Source organism: Ambystoma mexicanum, chromosome 1p (genome assembly GCF_040938575.1).
Source record: "Ambystoma mexicanum isolate Mex_15411 chromosome 1p, UKY_AmexF1_1, whole genome shotgun sequence".
Classification (NCBI taxonomy): Eukaryota; Metazoa; Chordata; class Amphibia; order Caudata; family Ambystomatidae; genus Ambystoma; species Ambystoma mexicanum.
In genome coordinates, this window is record NC_090921.1 from 294,885,128 (window position 1) to 294,902,735 (window position 17,608).

Here is a 17,608-nt window from a genome sequence, read left to right on the forward strand (position 1 = left end):
CGGCTACCTGCGGGTTTGGTTTTGCGCTATATTAAATAAATAAACAAACAAACAAACAATTGTGGTTGATGTTTCTTTATTGCCACAACATATTTCTGTGGCCAATTATTTTCTGTGATGCCACCTTGCTCATTCGTATCTTTATCTCTGCTGCTCCTACAGAATGAGGGGCTAATGCACAGCAGGCCACAAACTATCTTTTGTAAGAGATACAAACCGTAACCCATCACGCTTTCAATTAATTCTATAGATTTTCTAATACACGTTTAATACAAATTCTCAGCAAGAGTGAATGTCAGATAAGTATGGTTGCAATGTACCAGTTACTTGGAGACAAATGTAGCTTCCGATAGCTGGTTGCATCAAGCTAACCTGGCTGTCCTATGCTATATCCAGGAACTAACATGCTCCCAGCAATTTCGAACCCTGCCTCGGGGGCAATATAAAGAAACAGACAGGAGTCAGAACTATAACAGGTCACGATCAATGGTGAGTATTTAAGACTGTGTATACAAGTGGTTTGGTCACTTGAGAAAGGATGGCGTCTAACTGATTAGGAAGGGGGTTAGTGGTGCACCTTTCTGTCCAACTTGACCCTGGTTATAAACAGTTCCACTCATAGAATGACTTTTATGGGTGTAATGAGCACAAACCAGAAGAATAAGACTAGTAGGGAGAATGAGCGGGAGGCAATGTTGGGAAGACAGGAAAAGACAAGTTGTTGAGAGAAGGAGCACAGAGTCGAAAGTGAAAAAGTCCACAGAAAACAGGTATTGAAGGCAATGGTGGACAAGACCATAGATACATTTAAAAACAAGCAGCAGAAAAAAAACGAAGTGATTTTGCATGGAGAGGTATCCTTAATGGTGTTAGTAGGTGGAGAATGGGACATTTGGGTAGGTTGAAAATTGTAGGTATAACAAAGTTGAAAGCTTTGTTGAGGAAAGCGAAGAAGCAGAGGGGATGACTACGGAGTAGGCCTCACACAGTAGTCCAAACTGCAGAGCACCAGTGACGATGAAAAGTTTTTGTTTAATAGTGCGTGAGATGGGGGCAGATTTTTCACTTGGAGGTTGAGCTTGGCTACTGTGCCAGGATGAAATGGAAGAGTTCAAGTTGTCGTTAAATTGGACCCAAAGGTTACAAGACATGGACAAAGAGGTATGGAAGCCAGGAGAAGGAGGAAAAATAGGGTTAGCGTTGGCAGCTAAGAGAAAGGGGACTTCAGTGTTGATGTGCAGCCATGCACTCGTTCAGAAATAGCAGGAGCGAGGAAGAGAAAAAGATCTTAAGAGGATGCCGCAAACCGTCTGGCTTACTCACTTCATTCTCTATGGATGATATTCTCCAGTTTATGAAATACTAGTGTTGGTAAAGGCTAAGGTAGGAGGCCTACACAAAAGATTAGTAGGAAAAGACCATATTGCAAAACAGTATGGCATTCAGTTTGAAGATTTATTTTTAAAAACTCAAATCCGTTATGAAAATGCAGAGCTTTTTTATCCCACTGATGGGCAGATAAAGGCATTAGTAAGGATGCTAAAACTATCAATTTAATGAGGCATGGTTTGTTTTCGTATTAGAACAAATATGCATACGGCAAAATAATCGTTGACCATTTAAAATTAACAAGGAATGGAGGGGATTAAAGTGAACAGCAGAAACAAAGATTTTCCCAGAAAGAGTTCAGGATACCAACCAGATGCAGGAGCACACAAAAAAAGTATTGTATGGGTATATGACACTTGTATAGAATTATACAATTGTTATATCAAACAGTTTTCCTCCACCTCAAATTTAACAACCCTCCAACAGGTGGCTTGCAGAAAAGCCACAACAAATAACCTTGCTACAGCTCTTATGGACAAAGAAATATTTATAGTTAAACCGCTTTCCTAACGTGGAATTTTGAGAAGGGTCAATCATAAATACTTGAAATGAAAAAGTCAGACACCCTTGAAATGTCCGAGTAGGAAAGGGTGAACACATTTACATGTATGTAAATGGGACTGTTAGTACCTTCAGACTGACTCCATTTCAACATAAAATGTGACAGACAGTAGAAGACCTACTGTACCTAAAACATTATTTCATCGATCAGCATCACCTAATAAACGCTGTTATCAACAATTTAGAACCACCAACCTCGTCCACGCCTAGTGATATACAATTTTGGCTTTGGAAATAAAATGCCCTCAAAAACACGTGCGTTTATTGCTACCAGATTCTGCCTACCCTCCACTCCATTACCTTTTCTCGATGCAATCAAGTATGCTTAAGAGGGTCATATATAAAGTGAACAGTTTTTTGTAGTAGTGTCATGAGTTAATAACAGTGGAGATGTGTGTTAAGGCAGGTTGGTAAGCTATACAAACCTGGGATGGATGAAATGCCGGTCTACCCTGCTCTTCGAGTCTAGCTTGTGGACAGGAAGACTTATCAGGCATGTAACTTGTTGGAGCGAGTTAAAAGAAAAGCCAACCCTTCACTTTCCACCTTTGGTCCTGTGTTTAATTTAATCATGATTGCAAAACGTGTTTTTAGAGCGTCGGTCCCCTTTAAAGACTGGTTATGCGGCTTACTCTTAATACACAAACGGTGCGCCAGATTCTGGCCGAGACCCGCTAATTTAACTCACATACTCACTTTTTAACATTCGCCTCGCCGTTTGGTATCCTCCGTAGCTTCTTCTTCTTAAGGATTTTTACAGCTCTGCGGCAAAGCGTTTCGGAGTCCAGTATCTCCTTGACTTTGCCATAAGAGCCCTCCCCAAGCAGGTCTCCCATTAAGTACTTGCCAATAAGCTTGGCCCGCTTGCGCCTGGGTTGATAGATGACCTCGGTGGAATCTATTCGGTGGATGAAAGATTCCATCCCCAGCTCGCCCTCTGCGAAAAAGCCTATTTCCGTCGTCTCTTCCTCATCCATGCTGGGCTCGGCTCAGTCGCCTAGGTGTCCGGAGGTATCGAAGACCATCCACAATGTAGGGACCAATTAATCCTTAATTTGGGCGGAGGCGTAAATCTACTAGTGGGGGGACCCTGTGAATCCCTTGCTAAAAGGATCTTTTCAACAGGGTAATAAATCAACTTTCTGTGGAGGTATCCTTAAACCAGTTTGTGGTGTCCTTGTTATCTGTTTTCTCAGTGCACGAATCAGGTAAGCACCATGGATAAGAGAAGATGGGCGTGGAGGTGCAGCCAGCGGCACCCAATTTAACAGTACTAAACGTTATCTGTAGAGCGAGCACAGGCCTGGCTGGGGTCAGGAGTATTTTGGAACTATATGCTCCTCCCAGCTGCAATGTTCAGCCGGTCTCCACTCGTAACAGGAGGTAGGTCATCCTCGTGGCCAGTCTCTACACCGTCTGGGAAGTATATGCATAGCTTATAGGTGCGAGAAGATGGAAGGGGCTCAACAAATGCATGGTGTCGCTCCTGACCATGTCTGTCATCCAACTGACATCTGTGGCAACTCCCTTTTTCAGAGAATACCAAATTCGACCAAGTCCTGGTGCCTTCAAGCCTGAGTCATCAGCGAAGGCGTAATATATTAAAACACGCACTTGAATAAATAGAAACCCACCATACCCGTACACACACTCCCTAGCCCCTTAAAGGTAGCGACTAGTTCCCATTAAAGGAATGGACATAGCAGCGTAACTTCATCACGTGACCTGCGCGCTACGTTCCATATAACGCATTTCTTAGTACTGTATCTTGCTCTTCAACCACGTCACATTACGCTTAAGCATTCCTAACCCGTCACTATTTGGATTTTAACGAGCGGTAAGGTAGAACGAGCTACAACACTACTTCAGTAAGTAAAGCGAGCAGGTGCACCTGCATGTGTACTCCGCGACATTATCCAAATATCCAGAAGGACGTAGCCAGTTATCTTCAACATTCCCACTATTGTTCAGTAAGGGACGTACATTTCGTGGTCCTGCGCCGACGGTTCTAGACTAGGTGGAAATATATATATTGGTCTCTAACATGAGGCTATTTTAAAGAATACCGTTATTTAACATTTATACTTGTGACGTAAAATGCCACACTTGCAGGAGTTCTAAAACATTCATCATGCGCACAGTCTAGTTCTAATCTCCTCAGTCATCTCTCCCCGCCGGAACGGCCACACGTACTGCCAGCTGTCGTGTGCACCAGAATCATGATAAATGTGGCTCTGTCACATGCATGCCAACATTCTGTGATCAAAAATCTGTAGGAAGTTTCAAAAATAGTAATGACCATAATGATGAGATCACAAGAAATGATGTAACATCAATTTTACCCTAAGAAATTACAGGGCATGACATCTCAGGAAATTATGTTATGTGAACCCTATGACATTACAGGAAATGACCTCGTGACATCTGGGGGTTAATAGCTGCCGATTATCATGAGATGGTCAGCCAGCAGGGAGCTGAAACAGGAAATAGTCACTGAAAAGCAATACATCCTTCTATGTCAGCAAGTGCCTGCTGTGGAGGAACCAGTGTGAACAGTCAACAAGGTGAGAACGCTTGTGTAAACCCAAAGGGAAGTGACAGTGCAAGGGCTCCCGCAAATGCAGCTTGTAAAGCAACCCCCAGAACAAAAGTAATATAGAGAGAAATGCCAAAATAAAGTTACAGCGTAATGATTGGGCAGAAATTATCTGAATAAAATCAAACTATCATATGAACTTACACTGTGGACCTGACATACAAGCATTAAACGAATTGCAATCTTATCCAAATCTTTTTCCGGATAAGCTCATTCGTGATACATATCTAAAAATACATCTGAATACAATCGCTAAAAGATACCGACTTGCTAAAACGAAACTAATTATTTCGTCCGACCAACATTGCCGTTTTTGCCTCAATGAGTCTGGGCAGGAAACATTGCATCATCTCATAATGGAGTGTCCAGCCTTGGCAGAAAAAAGAAACACCTATAGAGAATTCTCCCAGATCTCAGTACAACAAATGGCCCCAGAAGTCAGATGGGCACACTTCCTTTTGGGAAAGGACAAAAAATGGATATACACCATTGTTCAGTTCTTAAATAGCATCATGGGACCATATACGTACTAGATCTGCCCAATCAATAGCTGTTTGTCTTTCTTTTACACTCTCTTGACTTTTTTGGATTTGTATCACTGTAAATGTGTTACAATAACTAAGTTGAACACCTTGGGCCTCATTACGAGGTATGCCGGTAAGGCAAAAACGATGCGTTATGGTAATACCGGCATCGTTTACCGTCCTGTTGCATTCCGACCCGCTATTAGCGGCACCCTGAACATAGGTGCCGCTAATAACGGCATAGGCGCGTACACGCGCCCCTTTGGGGAGCAAATACTGGCATGCCGGTTAATAGGTGGGAATCACAACCTATGCAGACATGCAAATACCGGCATCGTGAAGCCGGTAATCACGGGCTGCATGATGCCGGCCATACAGGCATCGCAGACCACCCGCAAACAGCAATCAGGATACAAGGCAGCTGCCACGGGTGCACACAATCCCCACATGTGGAGTCAATGGAGGCTGTGCCAGTATAAACTGAGCACACCCACACACCACACCTCCCCCCCCCACAGGTGGAGGCAATGTAGACCGGCCCAGTACAAAAGGAGTACACCTACACACCACACCCCTTCCTACACCAAAATGCTAACACTAGCAGTTGAAATCATGGCGCTGGAGGACATGCCTATACTGCTACAACTACAGCAACAACAACTACAGCAGCAACAACAACAACAACTACAGCAGCAACAACAGGCAGCACAGAGGAGACGTAGGAGGAGAAGGAGGGTGAGACAGGCCCAGCAATTACCACCAGCGCAGCCACCAGTGCCTCGTAGGCAGCCACCAATTCCTCACACCAGACCCAGCCCATTCAACCTAACCCCTGAGCAGATCCACACCCTGTACCGTTTGGACCGTGACACCATCACCACCATAGTGGACATGATACAGAACGACATTGCCAGCCACATACGAATACGCACTGCCATCCCCCCACTACTAAAGGTGGTGTCTGTGCTACACTTCCTGGCCACAGGCACCTACCAACACACAGTGGGCCAGCTGCATGGCATTTCACAACCACTATTTTCATGCATGCTGAACCAAGTGCTGGATGCCCTCCTGAAGCACGCAAGCACCCACATATCCCTACCACGGACTGCCCAGGAGATAGCCGAAACCAAAGTAGGCTTCCATGCACTGGCAGGCATGCCCAATTGTGTCAGTGCCATCGACTGCACCCATGTGGAATTGGTAGTCCCCCATGCCATAGAGGTGGTGTACCGCAATTGCAAGCAATACCACTCCATCAATGTGCAAATGGTATGTGACTCCAGGAAGATCGTCACCCATTGCTGCGCCCGATTTCCTGGATCAACACATGATGCCATGTTACTGGGTAATTCCACGCTACCCCATCACATGGAGTGACATACCGGACCACGTGCCTGGCTGCTTGGTGAGTTGCACAACCGTCCCATGGCAGTGCTTTGGGGTACTGATGTGTGGGGATGCATAAGGGTGGGAATACTGCACCTGGGTGGGAAAGAGGGTGGGGGGGATACTGCACCTTGGTGGGAATAGCCGGTGATTGGAGAATGCATTCATAGCCAAACACTCCTGACCTGAACCAGTCAAACGGTACATGACACTTCACTGGGCCACATATCACAAATAATGCATATTGATGAGAACAAGTAAGAGGCACAACCAGGCCACCATGGTGATGGCAAGCAATGCATGAATGAACAGGATGGCAAGTGTGACAATGTGGGCAGTGTGACCATGCATAGTAAATAATGAACAGCATGAATTTGAGTCAAAACATTGTTGCACTACTACAGCATATCTGCCTCAGCATGCATGATTACACCCTGCATCATCTATTGAACGCCATCCAGACTACCACACCTCATGACAGTATAGATTGCACCTAGATAACATTTGTTCATGCTTACAGGGACATGTGCATGGCCACACCAAATATCTGCCGCCATGACTGTGCTCCCTGAATGTGGCAGTTCAGAGTGACACACACCTATTTGAATCTGCTTGCAGGTGATGGAGGATATCCCTTGAGGCCGTGGCTACTCACCCCTGTGCGTAACCCGCAGAACAGCCATGAGGAGGAGTACAATCGTGTGCACACCCGTACCCGTGTTGTGATTGAGCAGACCTTTGGCCTGTTGAAGGGGCGGTTCCGCTGTCTCAGCAGGTCTGGTGGGGCACTCCTATATAGGCCTGAGAAGGTGGCAAAGATCACCATGGCCTGTGTCATGCTGCACCACATGTGCGTCCGGAGAAATGTACCACTGCCACCTGACATTGACATGCATGGGCCAGTTGAGGATGATGAGGATGGAGACGGAGGTGAAGTAGCCCCCCTGCCAGTACGTGATGCACGGGATGGCCATGCTGTACACCAAGCACTAATTCACGAATACTTCTGAAACACAGGGACTATGAAAGACTTGTGTCAGTCAGACACTGGGCCAATGTGGACATGCACACAGGGAATGTTGGGAGTTGGGCACTGAACACCGTATCACATTAAATGGATGCACACAAAAATAACAATGTCCAGCCATGGATTTTTCTTATCACAACGTGTGTATTATTTACAACAGCAAATATGTGCCCACTCCCCCTCCCAGACTCCCCCAACAAACTCCCTGACCCCCCAACAAACTCCCAGTCCCCCCCAACAAACTCCCTGACCCCCCCAACAAACACCAACACCCCCAATAGACTCCACAAGATGCACCCCTTCACCCACAACCTTGTGTCCCACTACCATTGTTCCCCCCACACTACTTACGGGACTTCTTCCTGTCCAGAGGCGGTATTTCAGTGTGCCTTGCACTCCTACGTGTGTGGCGCACTGGGCGGTTCCCAGTCATAGGATCGACAACAAAACGATCAACGGGTCAAAGGATCGACACAAAAGGATCGACGGGTCAAAGGATCAAATTTCTTTTTTCTTTTTTTTTCCCTTTTTTTTTTTGCGGGGGGTCCCCTCCCCACCCCTGTTTTTGTGGTAAAACCACTTTTTTTCCCTAAACGAAAACCCCCCAAAAAAAAATAATTAAAAAAAAATTTGATCCTTTGACCCGTCGATCCTTTTGTGTCGATCCTTTGACCTGTCGATCCTTTGAATTCGATCCTTTCACCGGACACCGCACTGGGCTGGTGGGGACAGATGAAGCTGGTGTGGAGGTAGTAGGTGATTCGCTGGCAGGTTCCACACCTCCTGCAAGCCGTGGCCGCTGCATATGAAGCAGAAATGCGGTCAGCTACTGTGTCACCGCCCCCAGGCTGTCCCTCATTAGCCGAGCCGATGCATTGACAGCGGCTGTGTTTTCTTCGATGGCCGCTGTGGTCCCTGCAATTGCTGTGGCAATACCCCGCCTGGTTTCCTCCCCGTCCGCTATGTACTGGCAGAGTAAGTCTAACATGGCCTCCTGTTGGGCCTCCACCATCGACAATCGTGTCTCCAGGGTTCTGGAGGGGGCTGGAGTGGTGGGTTGTGCAGTCACGTGGATGGCATTTTCGGGACTGGACTCCTCAGAGGTGGGTAGGTCACAGTCACGGAGGCAGGGATCAACTTCACTGCAGGTGGGTGACTGCAGGTGTTGGGGCGAGGGGGTGGGCTCGGGGTGGCCGGGTATGTCGCCTCCGTGTCTCCCTCAGGCTCCACACTGGCATCAAGTTCTTTCCCAGTGGAGGCAGGTACTTCCAGGGACTCCTCTTGGACAGGTGTGGGTGTGGCCTGCTTGTCTCCAGCGGAGGTGGTGGTGGTGGTTGCCTTCTTCTTACGGTGTGAGGTGGATGCCCTCGCAGTTGTCTCCTGGGTTGCTTCTTCCTCATAGGTGCCTGGGGGGGGGTAGAAGAGATGCAGGGCATCAGTGATGGTGTGACATGGCAGTGGCGGTGCTGTTCATTATTCATTTGATCATGCTTTCGTGTCTTACAGGTGTGTCACGCAGGGTATTCAGAGGGGGCATGTAAGCATTCACTGCATGACAGGTGGCATGCCATTGATTTTGGGTTTGTGTGAAGTATCATATGGGCAAGCTCCAGGTGTGTTGGCTGTGTGTTGGTTAAGGGATGGGCACACAGCATGCATTTCAGTGTGGCAGCGTTTGGCCCGCCATCTGTATTTGGGTATGGTCATGTGGGTGTTGGGACATGCATTGTCTTGCCTAGACTCTCTACCACTTCACTTGTGCTACTTCATGGTCTCCCGTACAGGGATTTGCAGAGTCACTAACCTCCTTCCGCGGTTGATGCCGCACCCGTCTCCATCTCGCATAATCCCTCGATGGACTCAGGACTGATGAATCTGCTGGCCGTCTCCTCCCAGGACATCAATTTGGCAGGGCGGTGGGCATCCCCGCCTGTGGCCATGGCCTCCCTCCGATTGGTGGCCATGATATTGCGTACCCTCAACCGGAGATCATCCTACCGCTTCCTGCAGTCCCTCACACTGTGCGGGGTGGGTTCTATGGCTGATACCTTGCGGGCTACCTCCTGCCAGATTTGCCTCTTTTGTTGCTGCACCTCCCACTTCTTGGGGTGGTCTTCCTGGTAGCCTTTGACATCCTCTATGGATTTCCACTGTGCTCTCCGAGAATTGGCTGGTTGTTATGGAGGATGGCAATGGATTGTGTTTTTAAAGATGGCCACCGGCCCATTTCTCGTTCCTGCGCGATGACATAATTTCCGGGTCCGTTTTTTTGCGAACACAGTATTACCATGCCGGTATTACCATGCTGGTATTTAGGGGTTGGTATGAGGCGGTACTGCTATGGGCGGGTCTCGCGATGCCGGCATAGGGGAGTTGGAGGCCCTTTAGCGGCATGGCGGTATTGCCACTACAGGCATGGGGGGACACGCGTGCTCGCGCACTCGTAATCACCCGCTATTAGCGGGTTCATACGAGCACGGACCCGCTCATTCCGGCATGCCGGTAATGAACCCGGTTTTACCGGGCAACTCGTAATGAGGCCCCTAATGTCTTATAAAGTACATATTGTTATAAATGAAAAGTTTAAAAATGTAAACTATCATTTTAAAAGAAAAAAATATAGAGAGAAATATATAGCTGTCTTATAACTGGTGACTGGCAACATGGGGCAATTGCTGGGAGCATCCCTGAGGCTCTTGGGCCCTTTCAACTGCAAAGGTTGAAAGACCCTGATGCAGTCCCTGCCCTTGACATATCATATATTTGAAAAAGAAACACATTTACCTGCCTCAGAGAATATACATTTGCAGCTGTATGTATACAGCACAGACACTGGGACGTTAACTATTCTGAAGTGAGAGACAGCGCACCAGCTTGGAGCTCGGAACAAACACAGTAAATTATCCCATGGCACAATGAGCTCACGCAGGCAGCTCTGAGAGGCATGGACCGTGTGTGTGGTGTCACGCTGTGAAACTTTGACACTTGTCCGGAGCTCACACGGCCCAGGCCCTGGGGTGTCTGTCTCCCGTAATCTGTGGCCAGGCGGCATCCATCCATCAAATTAATGGGCCATTTAACACGCCCACCTTCATGAATCCCGGATTATATGATATGATATGGCATTTATAACATGCCTGTAGACAATGTTTCTAGGCGCAACAAGACAAGGAGGGGATGCTGCTCTTGTTGCTCATGCGGCTGGCTGGGCCTCAGGCAGCCAGGCTTGCACATCGGTAGGTTTTGAGAAAAAAATCTGTAGGAGGTAGGACTGCGTGAAAAGTAGTTAGCCTACCACCCATATCGTTAGGGTTGGCAGGTATGTCAGACAGGATCAGTGACCCAGGCGTACATGGCGTAAGAGTTCATTAAATGACACTGGGCCTCATTACAGTTTCTCATGTACATTAACATTTCCGATAATTCCGGCACTAGCTTTTTTACCGTCCCGGGGAAACAAAATTTGCCGGTGGGGGCCACGGATCTACCTCCAGGAATGACCTGCCGGTAAATCAGGCCCCCACTGGCAAAACAAATGCTGCGATCCCCTCCATGGAGTCTTGTACTCAGGGACGTCAATTGGGGGTCGCCAGAGGTCGCAAGAGCGACCTCTGCCGTTTCACCAGCGACCTCTGGCATTATTCTGCGACCTGGCCTATACTGGAACCTGGAGCTGCTCTTTTTTATAACTAGTGTGTTAGTGTGTTAACTATTTAACGAGCACAGTTTGTGCCATCACTGCACAAACTGCACAACCCATTTTTCACACTGCACCTGCATTATAGTACACTGCTCTTATGCAAACCACCCTTTCCTACAACTGTCTAGTTCTCAACCATTGCCGCACAAAACTGCACAACACCTTCCATGTACTGCAATTGCATCGTACTGCACCACTCTTGGGCAAACCACCCTATGCACCACAAGTTTCATCGCTTCACAAATTGCACAACACGGGCCTCTACTGCAACGCCATTGTAGTACACAACTCCTGTACCAACTACCCCTGAGATACACCTTTAAGTACTAAACAATCACTGCACAAACTCCACAACACTTCCCTTGTACTGCACCTCGCTTTACTAAACTGTACTGCACCACTCTTGTGCTAACCATCACTGTGCTACACCTTTCTAGTACTAAGCCATCACAGCACAACACCTCCCTTCTACCGCACCTGCACTGCACCACTTTCGTGCTAAACATCCCTACATATGCCTGCCATGGCCTGAATCAGCCCTTCATTTCACCCCATTCCTTGTTTTGCATGTTCATTGTAGTGCACCACTCTTGCGCTAAACGTCCCTGCATACACCTGCCATGGCCTGAATCTTCCCTTTATTGCATTGGTTGTTCATACAGTGTTTTCCGTTCCAGCAGCAACAGTTTGTCACCGGCCGGTTGACAGCACTTTATTGCCCTACGGTTGATGGTGCTATACACACTGATATGAATGCTTCATATGGTGATCCATTCTTGTATGAAATGTATGTCTTATCACAGTGATCTCGTAACCATGTTTTTCTTAGTGTACTGGAACAATGCAATGTGATGCCACTTCCTGTTTTGTCCAAGAGTGAAAGGTTGGGTGTCACCACTTCCTGTGAAGGTCTAAATGACATTACTTCCTGTGATGTCATCAGAGGTCAAGAGACGTGTGATGTCACTTCCGCTACCCCTGGCATTTTGGTGAAAGGACGTCCCTGCTCTATGGAATGGGTATGTCCCTGCCATTGCCAGCACTTGAAATATCCCGGTAATACCAGGATATCAGGCACCAGTAACGGTAGGGGCAGTTTGCTGGTATCCCGTCGGAATTACCGGTGGGATACTGGCAAACTCGTAATGAGGGACACTGCCCTTCTTCAGAATGTCAGTTACAACACCGTCCACCGTTGTCAGCAACCATGCTTTATGAAATGAGGCCTCCCCTCACTTTGTATACCTCAACATAGGCGACAAGGGCTGAGAGCGAGTCGCGACTGCTCCAATACATGCCAACCCTCCTGATTTAGGCAGGAGACTCCTGATTTTCTATTAAAAATATTGCTATATTCACTTTCTCACGTCTAAAATAATTTTAACCCCAACGCAAGCCTACGGAGATTTTAATTTCTCCCGCTTTCCATGGCAAAATCTTCCTCCCAGGTTCTTCAGAATGATGCCATGTATATTGGTCCCCCCTACCAACGAGAGGCAAATCACAAGCCAGGTTTCAACACTGCTGTCAGGAGCAGTGGCATCGGGAAAAGGCACCTGCGGTCACATCGCTGCTGGCCTTTTATGTTGCACGGCAGACAGTGGCCCGCAGGAACTGTTTTTGGAAATACAACGGTGCACCAATCAAGGTGCCAGCGATGGGACCCAACACACCCAGGCCCTATCACGCCAGGTCGGTGCTCTCCTGATTGGAGGTGAAACGCTACAGGGGTAACGTCTGCCAAAATCCATCAGGGTGATTGTGCTGTATAACACTGGCAGTGGCAACAATAAGCCATTGTCTGCCATCATTGGGCCAGACTTCACATTAATGTCCAGGCACAATATGGAAGGGGTCAGTATTGATGAAGAGGAAGATGCGGTACCCTCAGCCACATCAAAAGGGCCACGTGACAGGCGCACGACCAAGAGATGCTAGAGAAATGAGGGTACCACTGCATGTCTCGCAACAGTTTCACTGTTATCCTGACCCATATGTGATATCTCTGGATCTCCTGCTACTCTGACACGATGGACATTGTGGAAGGAACGTTTAGAAATGTTCTTTGCCACCAAAGGTGTTGAAGAATATGCTACCAAGAAATCAATGCCCCTGTTTTATGCTAGAAGTGAGGTGCATAAGCTTTTCAAGGCACTGCTTCAAAGCAATGGTTCTTGCAGAGATTTAGGAAATGCCATGAAACATTATTTCACCCCAATGGTGAATGCTGATTATGAAAGATTCAAGCAGTGCCAGGCAAATCAACGTCCTGTAGATTCATTAGATACTTTCTATCCCTGGCTCCAACAGACCCTCCATAAATGTTATTCGTCACAAATGTGCAAACAAATTCTTAAAAAAGACCCATGACTACCTTTACTGCAAATACTTGCTAGGCCGGGCTCATGAATTAGCGAGGTCTAGAACTGCCCACATTGATGAAACCATGAAAGGAATCAGAATCAAAGAAGACCTACTGTTATAACTGTCCCTCAGAGAGGTGCCAGCTAGAGGGGAAGAGCAACAAATTGTGCTGCCGTGCAACAACGTCCTATACCAGTAAAGAACCCATGCGAGTTCAGTGGTGGTGTGCTGGCACACCCACAAAGTTGAGCCGATTTTCTAAGTGTCTAGGAGCATACCTTTACATTTTTGTTATTACTTCAAAATTTCTGATAGCAATGTGGTGCTGGGGAGGAAAAACAACCGTGACAAGAGGTGGTACAAACAATTGAAAACAGCACAAGTCCACACCTTAGTGGAACTCTCCTGTCCCCTGCACACCCAATTTGTGTTGTGAAACAACCAAACATTCAATATATACTGAATCTCTTTCAATAAAACCAGTAGATACTTAATATTCAATAATAAAGTGTACTATTTCTGTGTCCTTAATTTCAAATGATCATTTATGAATCATACTTTCCACATTAAATTCAACATCTTATTCAAACCAATAATAAACAATAATTGAGTTTTTAGAAATATAATATTTCACTTTTCACTCTCCAGAATGCATTAAAACAACACCAACACAATTATTCCCAAACAATTCCAAAACAATGTTTCATATTGATGGATTGATAGTCTTGGTAGTGTCACAATTCCTTGAATATTGCTCTACGCGTTTCGGTAAAATTATTCCCTACGCGTGCTTTTTCGGAAAGAGCTTTTCGTTAAGAGCTGTTGTGGCTGGGCTGCACTGATACTCCGGATGTCTGGTGCCTGCTGCATACTACGAGCAACGGCGACTTTTGGAAAGCGAAAATAATGTTTTAAAAGAGACAGCAACGTAGAGACTTTAAACTGTCTCCTGGAACTCCGCCCTCTTTACCCACAACCCTTCATAGCTAGAACACATGCGCATTTGCGCGCACGCTTTTTCGGAAAGAGCTTTTCGTTAAGAGCTGTTGTGGCTGGGCTGCGCTGATACTCCTGCTGTCTGGTGCCTGCTGCATACTACGAGCAACAGCGACTTTTGGAAAGTATGATACCTCCATTTCCAAGCTGACCACTGGATTACTGGATGGACGCTACTAAAAGAGACAGCAATGTAGAGACTTTAAACTGTCTCCTGGAACTCTGCCCTCTTTTCCCACAACCCTTCATAGCTAGAAGCCACGCTTTTTCGGAAAAAGCTTTTCGTTAAGAGTTGTTGTGGCTGTTTGGGCTGTGTAGGGCCTGCTGGGTCCTATTACTTTAACTCACCAATAGCTGAACAGGCCGGGGCGTTGCTCGACCTCGAATCCGCAGAGAAGAGGGAGCTGCTCCAGATAATAGTTCTGCTCAAGCTGTGTGTTTCCAATCAAGGATACACTCAGAACCCAGCCTCCTCCACTTGAGGATTTCTTTTAGGCAATATAACCCTCTGCTGATGTAATAGACAGAGTGATGGATTGCTCAAAAGAGCGGAGATACCCACCGCTATGACAAGGCTGTAAGGAAAGAAAGGAACACGTTTGATGATCCAACAAAAAGAAACGTAACAAAAACCCTGTTCTAGATGTTATCTACCTGTAGTGCCCAGGGATGGAAGATTAAAGGAATGTTTCTCAGAATAACCACCAGCTAAGGGAAAGTAGAACAAAAGAAATACGGTTACCCAGGCCTCCCTAAAGTAAATGCAGAGGAAATGGGACACCTAAATGATTCTTACCCCAGGGAAGGCAGGAATGGTACCAGAGGAAGAGGAAACAACGATAGGAGAAAATAACAAACAGGATGGTTAGTACAGGGAAGTACCCCGGATGGCAACGGCACGTAACTAGAGCTGGGCTGGTGCACCAAGCAGGATAGCGTCCAATGTGCAATAGGTTTCCAGAGAGGTGAACACACAAGCAGTTCCACACGTGAAATAGTCCCTATGAATGTCAAGGATTCCAGCATCTTATGCACTGACCCTAGCGTGCCGTCCGGCACCATTACCACAATATGTACTGAATCGGCGTGCAGCGCTGGCAATCTTTTCAGACATATCGCAGTTAGAAGACATTAGGTCTTCTGACATTATACGTGTCGATTTTCCGAGAAACAAACCAATCTTGAGCATAAAACAAAAGCAATCTTGAGCATAAAACTTTGGATGAATTCGAGAGTTGTGCAAAAAACCATATGGCAAGCAAAAGACTCTCTGTTTAATCTGGGGTTTTGAAATAGCTGTTGTTGATGTTCAAAATCTCCAAATGAATCCAAAAAAAGAGTTCACAAGTGGTAAAAAGCCCAATCTTACTCGCAAAAATGATTCTAAAATTCATTTGAAAATTGCGGTCTGCTCTTGTTCACAAACCCAAAAATAGCCAACACAAGTTGTATCGGGCGAGTGGGGTTCATTGGTTAGCTGGAATACGAGAGGCTACAAGCATCTATCAGTGAGTTTCTGTGATCTTATGAAATATGAGTTCATAATGCTCCAAGAAACTTAGCTTATGAACCCCCCTTTAATAGATGGCTATGATGTGTTTCTCAATGCAGCTTGTAAATCAACCAATGGGCGCCCCTCATCAGGTCTTCTAATTGCCATTAAAATGCAAATAGGAACCATAGCCTCCCAATGGCCAACGTTAAATGGCTTCATGCAAATGGTAAAGGTTAGCACAACGCTGAATGTATATGCGTTTGTCAATTTGTATTGGAACCCAGCGGGCATTTCGGACACACGGTTCATTGAGAATCTTTACAAGCTTATGCCCGCAATTTCGTTAGATAGTGCGATGAAACATGTAATCATTGGAGGAGATCTTAATCTTAATTGCCTAGGCAAAACTGGGCAGCAATCTAATTCAAGACGGAAAATTTGGGACAAATTTATTACGACCCATAACCTGGTGATGCTCAATGAATCAAGCCCGCTCGACCAACGTGGCGTCGGGGGTGTCTCTGTTGCTTGGATTGACTACATCTATGTAAGTGCCTCCCTGTTCCCTATAGTGGATGCGTTTCAGATTGTAAATTCGCAATACAGTGATCATGAATTACTCACTGCTAAATGGCGAATTGGAACTGGTTCAAAAATTGTGGAGAAAGTTTCAGCCCTTACTAATTTGTCTGTCAATATTAGAGGCAATAGACTATGATGCACAGACTAACATTTGCAAAAACTATAATACGTTTATAGTTCACCATCTTTATGACACAGAAAATTCTTCCATTACAGATGCAACATTTTACACTAAGATGCCTCTTTTTTTGATTGGCAAGTCGAAGGAAACCACAAATATAAGTAAACAGTTGCATCTTTATGATGGTTACCTAAAGGCGCGGAAGTCACAATTTAGAGCAGAAAAAAGATTGGTTAGCCAATTTTCAGCAAGCTTAAAGAGTCTAGCCCTAGCGAATATCAAAACTAGATATAAAAAACTCGTTAAGAGCTAGACGGGCGTCCCTATATCAAAAAGATGGCTCAATCTCATCAAAACTAAAAAATTCTTCGAGAATATGGTCTATCATCAATTACACATACACAGGATCCCAGATGCTTGTCCAAGTGAACAGTGTTACTGAAAGCAACTGGATCACCCATGTCACAGATTTACATGCAAGTCCAGCAAACAAGATAAGCCTGGATGACATTCCCTGTCCAGCCAAGTTTTATCTAAAGTTCGATCTTCTAGATATTCAAATGTGTATCAAATCTATTAGTTACTCTAGAGCTTGTGGCCCAGATGGCCTCTCTAATTACACACTTAAACAAAATCCAATTTTGTGGGCCCAAATTCTATATAATATATTCACTTTAGTAAATAAACATCAAACCATTCCACCTTCTTGGCGGCATTCAGTAACTGTGCCGATATATAAAAAGGGTGACCGTAAGGCGCCAAGCAGCTATCGCCCTATAGCTCTTCTGGATGCTCCGGGCAAGATTTTTGCCGTATTTTGCTGAAAGAGCTTAAGAGATGGATATCAAATTCACATCTCCTTGA

The 17,608-nt window shown here is 46.0% G+C and overlaps 1 protein-coding gene across 1 annotated transcript in view; it reads right to left on the reverse strand.

Moving 5' to 3' along the window:
* The window catches only part of STK11 (serine/threonine kinase 11), an 895,845-nt gene extending 892,177 nt beyond the window's left edge, over nucleotides 1–3,668 (reverse strand). The window contains exon 1 of the mRNA XM_069647254.1: nucleotides 2,647–3,668. Within this exon, the coding sequence (XP_069503355.1) occupies nucleotides 2,647–2,927 (281 nt within the window). The 5' untranslated portion in view covers nucleotides 2,928–3,668. The remainder of the gene's footprint in view (nucleotides 1–2,646) is intronic.
* Nucleotides 3,669–17,608: the final 13,940 nt, after the last annotated feature.